This window comes from Nyctereutes procyonoides, unplaced genomic scaffold, assembly GCF_905146905.1.
Source record: "Nyctereutes procyonoides isolate TBG_1078 unplaced genomic scaffold, NYPRO_anot_genome, whole genome shotgun sequence".
Taxonomy (NCBI): domain Eukaryota; kingdom Metazoa; phylum Chordata; class Mammalia; order Carnivora; family Canidae; genus Nyctereutes; species Nyctereutes procyonoides.
This window is the reverse complement of record NW_026575155.1, coordinates 11637452-11648369: the sequence shown is the minus strand read 5'-3', so window position 1 is coordinate 11648369 and position 10918 is coordinate 11637452. Positions and strand designations below refer to the sequence as shown.

General features: G+C 39.1%; 1 protein-coding gene across 3 annotated transcripts in view; it reads right to left on the bottom strand.

The window, feature by feature from the left end:
- Positions 1-6400: 6400 nt before the first annotated feature.
- Positions 6401-10918, bottom strand: part of KCNJ15 (potassium inwardly rectifying channel subfamily J member 15) — a 42712-nt gene continuing 38194 nt past the window's right edge. For all 3 annotated transcript variants that reach the window (XM_055313504.1, XM_055313505.1, XM_055313503.1), the window contains exon 3: positions 6401-8827. In XM_055313504.1, coding sequence (XP_055169479.1) covers positions 7680-8807 — 1128 coding nt within the window. In that variant the 5' untranslated portion in view covers positions 8808-8827 and the 3' untranslated portion in view covers positions 6401-7679. The remainder of the gene's footprint in view (positions 8828-10918) is intronic.

Here is a 10918-nt window from a genome sequence, read left to right as displayed (position 1 = left end):
CTCAGATATATTACAGGCTAAACACTATAATGGATACGTTAAATTCAAGTAAAGATATAGGAAATTTGGCAAAAAATCTCAAATGAGTAAGAATTTCCAGGAAGAGTATGAACTTTTGCATGAAAAATTAAACCATTAAACTTGTTTGTCTAACATTTTTGAAGGCAGGTTACCAAAACCAAGGATTTCTGAGAAGAGAAATGACAGCTTCCAGGATGCCTTGTGTCTAGCCCAGAAGCAAAGCTTCCCGTGCTGCTGTGACAAATGCCCATATTCACTGCCCCAGGGATATGGTGTGGTAAAGGAAAAGCTATCTTAAGTCTTGGACATGGAGAGCTCCGTTCTTGGCCAAGGTGATCCCACAAGAGCAAGCAGATTCTTGAGATAAAGGGGTAGAAAAAAATATGGGTCTGAGAAATTCAGTGCAAATTGAAATTAATAAAATGTTTCCTACTCCTGAGCCTTATTATTGTGTTCCAAATTACTGTGCACTTTCTGGAAAACAATTTGTTTCCTTGCCCAGACAGCATCCTCAAATTTGACTTCTTAATATAGGCACCAGCCTTTTTTTATTTCCAACTGTCACGTTCTCACTCAAAGAACAGAGTCTTAGCACCACCGAGAATGTAGAAGTGAATGAGCCAGGATTTCAAAAGAGAAGATTCCAAGGAGACACCTGTAGCAGGGTTGGAGCTACTGCTGCTATTCTGTTGTATGTGTGGATGGTTTCCCCAGCAAGGTGCTTCCAGCACTACAGCTGTCCCCATTGCCTACCTCTGCTGTGTGGATTTTAAATAGGCGTGTTGTTCCACAGTTACACCATAAAGATGCCCTTAAGGGTTACATAACATTGTGTTTTCTTTCTTTTAATCCATCAAAGTAAAAGGGCAATGGAACATAAAGGACTTTGATAAAGGATGAGGTGCTCAAAAGATGTTGTTAAATAGTTAATCTTTAATCAGTGATGAAAATGAAATGATCACTAGAGTATTGAGGCAAAAGAAAGAGATGAGACAGTGGTTTCATTTTCTTTTCTTTGACTAAAAAAGGAAGGGAAATACATTCTTTCAGGCCCTGACAGATAATCCCATCTTCACAAGGTTTTAGTACCTACTCAGTCCCAAATTATTGTAGTTGCTGTCACTGGAAACAGCCTCTGAGCTCTCCGAGGAAATACTAGATCCCTCTCCATCAGAGTGCCACTGTGACACTGTTACCATTCCAATGAAATGAAAAGAAACTCAAGATTGTAAAATGAGTTTTATTGTATTTGCTATTGTTTCACAGACTAGAGAGATTCCATATATAAACAGGAAAAGGAGGAGATACCTACAAAAACAAGAAATGGCTTGACAAATCGAGGTGTGGGTTTGTAGAACATGGAAGTATATATTTCAAGCTGATTGGTCATGGTCTGATTGGGCTTGGTGGTGACATAGTATAGGAATCAGTATGAGATTTCCAACACCAACTGGTACTAACTCAATCTTGAGAAATGTAAATCATGATTCTGCTTAGGCAAATCCAAGCATAGAACCAGTTCAAATATCATAGGGAAGCATGGACACTCATCTTGTGGCATAATACAGGCAGCCATCAAATCTAGTGCTGTATGTAACAAGAGACAGAGGCATGATCAAGATTTTGCTGTGCACACATTGCCAGGGTTTCTTTTTTTTTTTTTTCAATTTTTAAAAAAGATTTTATGTATTCAATTGAGACAATGAGATACAGAGAAAGAGAGAGAGAGAGAGAGAGAGAGAGAGAGAGAGAATGAGTAGGGGGAGAGGCAGAGGCAGAAACAGGCTCCCGGCTGAGTCGGGAGCTGGATGTGGGGCTTGATCCCAGGACCTGGACGAAGATCACGACCCAAGCCGAACGCAGACACTTAACTATCTGAGCCACTCAGGCGCCCCACTGCCAGGGTTTCTAAGTAGTGGGACTGTTTGCTTGTAAAATCTGCATGTCATTTGGGATTTTGATCTCCATAACATTCTCGTGAATTTGATTAAGTGGTATTTTGGAGTGGGTCCTTTTGGAATGGAGATGTCTGTTTACCAAAGCATACTTTATGTAACTTACAATTCCATGACACCCTACAGAAATAATTCTTCCAAAATAGATCCAAGTTGGCTGTTATCCTGCCTTCCTGTACTGCCTGCTATTTAATACTCTGTCAGCACACAAACACAGCTTCCTCTGGTGATCTGGAAGTTTGTTTTTGTAAAAAGTCCCTGATACAGTCATACTTCCTGTAATGATTTGATTTAATACAACATCCTTAATCTTAAGATTTGATTACAGATGAAAGAATATAGTTAAATTATAGCGAATGAAAAAATCACTCCTTTGAACTCCCCTCCAATCACCTTCTTGGAAGCTTTTTACTTTTTCCATAATATTAAGGACATTTGCAGTAATAACAATAAGAGTAATGATAAACTAAGAGGTCACATTTCCTAACTCAGAGTCAACAACTTCTGATTTTTTTTAATAGGTACTTGACCATCAATTGTGGTAGCTTCCTTGGAGTCTAATTTTGAATGGGTTCTACTTTTACTTGAATAATTTTTGAGGGGTGAAATTGGGTATCTTCAGGGCATCGGAATGCCTGGATACTAGATACAGTTTGGCCTTGAATGAAGATAAGATCCTGGTGAAGTATAGTTACACCGTCATGAGATGGCAAGGTGTGAAGCAAAAGCTTGGTGATGGACTTTTCAGTTGATTTCTCCATCTTTGGCTTTGCCCACTCACTAGTCATTGGGAATCCACCCTAACCATTGACCTGATTCTCTGGCTGGGGGTTGGAAACCAGGACTCTTGTACACCATGTGGCAGGAGACTTTGAACCCACATTCTAGGCCTTTCCCTGATAGACATCCTCAAAGAACATGCTATTTTGCACTGTATGGAATGTATCAGAGGCCCTCCGTGTTTTGCTGAAATTTACTTTTACTAATGGGGCAAGCCAAGGAAATATTTTTCTGGAATACTCCTTTTATTGCTGGTTGTATGAAAAATGTTGCTTCCAAATGAAGGGATATTTGTTTGTTGTTCTTCTAGAGCTGGGCATAGCTTGGGATGATGTGAATACTCTCTACAGGACTGTCAGATTTAGCAAACAAATATACAAGACATTTAGTTAAATTTGAAATATTTTTCTAATTGGCTGTGCAATTTTGTAAATTTTCTAAGAAAAAAATGAATATAGAACATTTATAGCATCTTAATACAGGATGCTGGACAAAAATTAAATACAAGACATATCCTATAGATACAGCATGTCCGACATTCCTCACTCTGGTATTATCAACCCATTATATGGCTTTTACCTACACATATGACATCTTTGACTTTTGTGCTTCTATATCAATTATATCCTTTGACTTCTACAATCAATTAGTGTAATTTAATTAGGAATTAACTATCAACTGCAATTAGCTGTTTGTTGGTTTTCTATTTCTTATACACTGGCAACATAGCAACTGAAAAATAAAAATCCCTATCCCCAAATTCTGGCCATCTAAATGCCCCCAAATTACTAATTTGAGTTAATTTTTTTTAATCCACAGGATAATTTGACTTGTTAGAGTAGATGACAAAGATGAAGAAAAGCCAGTGAAGCACACATTAAGTAGAAAGGAAATTGAACTCAGAAGAATTGACAGAGGATAAAGATGAAGTGGCTGAAGTCTTATTTCTGCTTCCTGTTTCTTTCTCATTAAGTATTTAGTGGAAAACTTCAGGAAACGGGATCCCTGGGTGGCGCAGCGGTTTGGCGCCTGTCTTTGGCCCAGGGCGCGATCCTGGAGACCAGGGATCGAATCCCACATCGGGCTCCTGGTGCATGGAGCCTGCTTCTCCCTCTGCCTATGTCTCTGCCTCTCTCTCTCTCTCTCTCTCTCTGTGTGACTATCATAAATAAATAAAAATTTAAAAAAAATCCATCAGTATTTCTTAAAGGCTGGGGATTGCTGTCCATAGGCCCAAGGAAGGATGAGCAGCCGATTCTGATTAAAAATAACCTGAGGTTCACAGAGGGTTAAATGTAGGTAGTTAATCAATTACGAATGAAATGTTAAACTTTTACACTTTCAGGTGTGTCTTCCCAGAGGAAGAAAATGAAGTGCATCTTGGACCTATCTGGAGTTAAATGCTGGAATTCAAGTGCAAACCACAGAATATGGAAATCAGGACTTGAAATGCTAATATTTCATTTAAAAAATACCATCTCAGAAAGCTTTGATAAAATAACCTGCATTCAAAATGATGTGTTTCAAATGCTTAACAGGCAAAGAAAAGTCTAGCAAGAAGGAAAAACCAAGATTGAGAGGCTCGCAGTATTCATTATGCCAGAGCGTCAAATGTCTTACCCTTTGACTATAGTGACAAAATACAGAACTGAGCCCAAAGGTGGGGATAATTCTTTACTCAGCTACCAATGCAAAGGCCTAGTGCCTTCTTTGCTTTTCACCTCTCTTTCCTTGTTTCTCGAGGTGATATGATATGAGGATCCAAGTAAGGGAGAAAGAATCACATAGGAGTAGAAGTGTCACTTATTTATATATCTTAATTTACATTCAATGGTATCAAAATCAGTATCAATTAAAATTGAAAATTCAAAGAAAAATCAAATGAATAATTGTTTACAGTGATCTCAATATCTGCTCCACTTATTCATAGCATTTTTCACTTTTAGCCAGTTATTTTACATTTCCGGAGTCTCATCTAGTGCTATAATTTTCCCGAGTGAGAAAAGGAACTAATGTGTGACTCCAACCCGATTCCAAAGATGACTCCTTGGGAGGATCAATGAGTGAATCTTGGCTATGCTGTCTGGGACCGTTGGCTACCAGGTACCATGCACGTACAATATATATTCTTACTGAAATTAGACACAGCTTTCAGATTACACTGATTTGCTGTTATTTACTTTGTGATTTTTCAAATGGAACATGACATATTTGAATGGTCTCACTGAGAAGGCCTAATGTATTGGAAATGTTTCAAAATACAAAAGACTTCTTGGGCCAACAACATTCCATTAGTTTGATTATTTCTTAGTTGGGTATTGAGCTTGAATCTGTCTCAGTCAAAAGACTGTTTAGATATAATGAAATAAGTTTGCCACCTACATCTTTTGCTAGTATGTTAACACCAGAGTTTTGTGTAGAAAGTAATAATAAGTAGGGAATGCTAACTTTCTTTCTTTCTTTCTTTCTTTCTTTCTTTCTTTCTTTCTTTCTTTCTTTCTTCTTCTTTTTTTTTGGAATGCTAACTTTCAAACCAGATACAAGTTTAAAACTATTTACAGGATATTCTATTACAATACAATTTATTGACTTGTACAAGTATTGGCTTTTAAGATTTTTAAGATACTGCATATTTGTCTTGTGTATAGTGCAAAAGATCAAATGATCAAGTCCTCCAGATTGGCTGAAATAGATATGCTAAATGAACAAACAAAAGACTTCTCCATCTCATGCTACATCACTGTACCAAATACAATGAAGTATGCAAGTTTCCTAATCTTGATCACATTCAAATTAGCATTGATGTAAATCCTGTGTAAAGAATTTAATAGTGCAACAGAAAACCTGTAAACATGCCTGTGGCATTATTTTCCTGTCGATTATAGCACAATAGACAATAAAAAAACCACACATAATGACTAAAGGGCTAATGTCTAACTAAACTAACATAATTTCTTTAGAAGAATGAAGATCTAAAACAATCTGCCATTAAATTATTAACAGAAAGAGAGAAAATATTCCTGAATAATAAAGAAAAAGCCTCTTGTGCATTGAAATTGCCCTTTAAACCTCTAGAACTAACTTTACCGCTGTTCTTCTTACATCTGTGTTAGATGTTTGGCTCCAGGTCAGAGATTTCAGCCACATCTTCTCTCCCATGGAAGGACATTTGAAAATGTGGTAGCATAAAGATATGACTACATTTGCTATAATCCATAGCATCATTTCACTGATCACCTGAATCTGGATTACTTTCTCCTTTTCTCTGAGCCCTGGTTTCTTCATTTTTGTGGAATAAAACATATGTGAGCATATTTGTCGAGGACTTGCTTTCTTAACTGCAAATGTCTTTCACTGATAATTTCCACAATTATGCTTGAAAAGCTAGAATGTGCATGGATGTGTGTGTGTGCGTGTGTGTGTCTGTGTGTACATGTATGTGGGCTCACGTGTATATCTATACGGTGCCTACCCACTTACAGTCACATTTTTCTTGAGTGAGTAAAAAAGTCTGTCCTGGTTTGAATGAAATGAGAATTCACCTTTTGCACGTTTAACCAGTCCCAGCCCATGTATATTCTTTGCCTCAAAGAAATACATGGCCCCTAAGTTCTGCCAAGAGTAAAATGTTACCCTTGTACCACTCAGTTGCATGAGATTTATTTAAATATTGAAGGCATTCTTTACATGTCATCATATCATCCAATCCCATTCATGCTTCAAAGAGTCATCTGTATGTGAATTCATTATCCTCGGCTCTTCTTGTTCCTCATGGCCCCATCCAACCTTGTAGGCTTCAACATCTGAGCAAATTTCTGATTGAAATGCAGCTTCATTTTTCTTTTGTGCTAACTGTAGTCAACATGCATATGCTTAGCATGAGTGAGGCAACCATTATTCTCAAGTGATTTTTTTTTATTTTGGAATATCAGTGGCAGTTCCTTAGTGGACAATTTTAACAGACAAGGAACAAAATGGCTGATAAGAATATTGGCCCATAATAATAAGCTGAAGAAAGAAGGACAGGTCTGGAGACGATGTGGGTTTGGGACCCACGGCGTGCTATGGCTTTAGAAAGTTCCCCTGAAATTTTTCCATCTTTTAGGCTTTCTTTAGTATACAAATCACTTGGAGATCTCGTGAAGATACAGACTATTTCTCGATGTCTGGCTGGGGCCACAGAGTCTATATTGCTAATAAGCTCCTGGACGGTGCTGATACTGCTGGTTTGTGAGCTACATTTTGAATAGAAAATGACTAGTACATTCCAACAAAAAAATTACTGTGAACAAAGGAGTCAACTCCATTTGTATATGTTTCACAGTCCTTAATACCTGATTGGTTCTATTTCACTCTGCACAATTAAATCCATTGCAAAGAGGTAAGAATGGAATTATTATTTTTGTGAGCACAGAGTCCCCTTGACTCCATTACCTGATAGCCTCCATTAAATATAACATTTTCTCTGCCTAAAAAGAGGGTGTTATAAAGCAATGGTATAAAGGGATACTGAACCACATTTCAACTCTTGGCCATAACGTCTTTGATACTTGTTTAGAATAAATACCTTGCGTTATTGCTGATATCCTGTGTAGAAATGCATTTCCTTTCAACAGCAGCATTGCTAACTGTCCACCCAGCCCGACATGATTTCAGTTGCCCTACACCAAATTTTTGGAAATACAGCCCCATCTTAGAAAATATGAATTTTGAGAGTTTGCTTCAGACAAAGCATGTTGAAAAGGAACCTTCTCAAACACAGAAACGCTTGCTCAGGTGCCAGGGAAAAAAGTGGATTTTGTATGTCTGTGCAGTGTTTTAGAGTGAATCCACACATTTCCATTCTCGTGGTGACCTTTGCGTTCGAAAGGAGCTCAGAGGTGGAAATAGCTCACAGAGTCAAACCAGGGGTGGCTGCCGCCATCAGACATTGCTCTGTTGTAACAGAAGAGTTCTCAGTTCCCTTTCCCTCTGATCCTCCTGCCTGTACTTCTCTTCCAGTTTCTGCTTCTCAGTATCTGCGCAGTAAAAGGTGCAATCTGGGCTCTTCCGGATTTGTTCAAACTGGCTGAAATCAGCCACATACTTTCCATTTTTTGAGAGAGAAACCACAGGCACAAACTCGAAGCCCCAGTAGATCTCTTCTGGGATATAAGATGTGCGACTCTGGCAGACTGCGCTGGTGGATTCCACGGTGGCGTTGAGGAGGACCACGAGTTCAAACTCCTTCTCCTTCAGGTTCTGGGGTGTGAGATCTCTCAGGGGGCTCGTCTCATCCAATACGTGGTAGAATGTCATGGGCAAGATGAGGAAGGGGCTCTCAGAAGAGGAGTCCACATGGAATTTGACAGTGGCTTGGTTGAGCAGAATCCGCTCCCCCTCCTTGGTGACATGGGTCTGGAGGAGCTTGCCTGAGAGCTGGCACTGAATCAGGAGGCTCTTCCTCATGTTCGCCACCTGGATCACCAAACACAGCTTCCCATTCTGCTTGGTAATGACAGCACAGTGGCTGAACTTGATGGTCTCTGCCCGCTTTTTGGGTCTGGCAATCTTGGCCAGAAAGGTGCCCGTGATGAAGATCTCAATCAGGGTCGTAATGACCAGCTGAGCAACCAATAAAAAAATGGCATGAGGGCATTCTTCAGTGATGGAGCGGACTCCATAGCCAATGGTAGTCTGGGATTCCAGAGAAAACAGAAATGCTCCAGTGAGAGAGTCCACTTTCATGATGCAGGGGGTGTGATTTGAAACATCCTCACTTGGTTCTAAATCCCCATGAATAAAAGCAATGGCATAGTAGATCACTCCAAAAAGGAACCAGGTCATCACGAATGTGGCGGCAAACAGGGTGAGCTTATATCTCCACTTCATGTCAATGACAGTTGTCCACAAGTCTTGAAGGTAGAGTAAGTATATGCCATCCACTTTGTCAATTCTCACATTGCTGTGCCCACTCTTGGACATGACTCGGGGCCGGTTGGCTTTGAGCCCAGCTCCTGCCGTGTGCTTCACCAGGGGAGCACTGGACATGCTGATGTGAATGGCATCCATCGTCAGGCAATTGCGACCACCTAAGGAAATGGCAAAGAAAGATGTTCCGGTACTGTCACATGTAGTAGAACAACCAGAAAACAGAAATATGATAATCAAATGAAGTATGTAGGAATGTATATAGATCTATATAAGAAAGGTGGATTTGCAGGCAAGACTAGTCTACCAGTACTTAAGGAAGACAGTAGGGTGGAGTGAGGAGCATAACTCTGGAGATCAGCAAACCTGGGCTAAATGCCAACTGTCCAATTTATTTGCTGTGTGACCTTGCACGAGCTATTTAAGTTCTCTGGATTTCAGCTTCTTGATCTGCAAAATGGGGATATAACCTACTCCTCAGGTTTTTGTGATGGTTAAATGAAATAATGCCTAGAAAGTGCCAAAACAAAGACTTACACTCAAAAATGATGCCAGTTTTTCTCATTATAAAATCACCCTCACATGCATCTACCCCACTGAGTATTATGAATATTTATGTATAGTTAGTTAGCACAAATTTCCAATTCTAGAAAATTTAAAAATAAGTTGACTGAGCATAGGGTCAGCACTCATACAACTAAAATGCACCATCTATAAGATAGTTTTAATATAGCAGTAGAGAATATTAATACATATTTTAAAAACTGGTAATATTAATAAAATATTTTAAAAACTTACCCTTTTGTGTGGCATTCTCTGCAGCAGAAATGCATCCCCCCCAATCCAATGAATACTTTAGAATTGATGACCTCTCCTAGTTCATGATTATATTGGAAAGGACTAAGTCATCAACCAACCAACAACAAACACGTAGTGAATAATTATGCTTCATTAATAGCTTGGTTAATATGCTAATTATCAAAATGTCATATTAGGTATGACATTTAGGTATGGCACAAAATTTTTGCCTTATTCCTTTAGAATTAACCAGAACCAACATAGGAATCTCTTGTAAAAAGCTATAGAACAAGTAGGCAAGTACAGGCATCTGACATTGTGGAAGAAGAGATCCACCTAGGAGATGGACCAGGTTTCCAAGCTGAGTCCCCGGGAATGCTTCCCTGTGCATCAACAGACAGGAACAAGCTGAGTGTGAGGCCATACAGCATCTTACACTACCTGCCTGGCAACTGAAATAAATCATCCTATATTCCTTGAAACAGACAATGGGAGTAATTACAGGGTAACACTACCTGGTTGGCATGTGGGGTTTTTTCCACCTCATTGGTATTTTAAGGATAAAGGAAAAAAATCCCCCCTTTAAAAAGGAACTGGATACAGTGGTCTGTGATTCATGCAATAATCTTCGCTGTTAGGGCAGCATTATCTCAACAGAAGTTTTGGAAGTAATCTTCTGGGCAAATCCTTTCAAGGAAACTGAAACCATCCATCAGAAACTAACACTTGTTGAAGATGCAGGGATTTGTGCTTTTTAATTTTCCTGTTATATTAAGAGCGTGTCATTTACTGAATAACCCTTGAAATGATTTTTTTTTCTTGGAAAGAAAAGTTGCTTTTTCATTTTCATTGCAAAGAAGGGCCCTAAGCTATTCAGAATTTATTTTTCTTTTTGAAGCCTATTCCACTTATGTAGAGATTAATTTAGGAGAAAAATACAGGATATAACTGAAGAACATAGGCTTTATCAGCCCCTCAGCAGCATTTTTCCGTAACCAAGAGGAAAGTGACCACCACGAAAACTTGGGAACAAAACAACATGCCACCATGCCCAAAAGCATAGTCAAGCTCAGAACGTGAGCATCGCCCAAAGCAAATGAAGTTTATGTACAAGTAAATGCATGCACTTTTTAAAAAGGGAAAGAGAGAGAGAGAGAGAGAGAGAGAAACTGCTAAGGGAAAGTGCATGCCATTCAATCCACTGAAATAAAAACAAAGGCTTAAGTTTTCAAGTGTGAGTGACACACGAGTGTCCTGCGGGCACGAGCGAAGCTCCAAGCTCAGCTGTCTGCCAGATTCTGGAAAACTTGGCCCTGTTTACATGAAGGCAGTGCCATGAAGCTTCTGTTTTAACCTCTCTTTAAAAGAGGCAATGGGCCAGGCTTCAGATGAGCTGGATCTTTTCCCTCTTTCTGCTGAAAGCTCTCTTGTTACATTTCTGCACATCTAGTGTT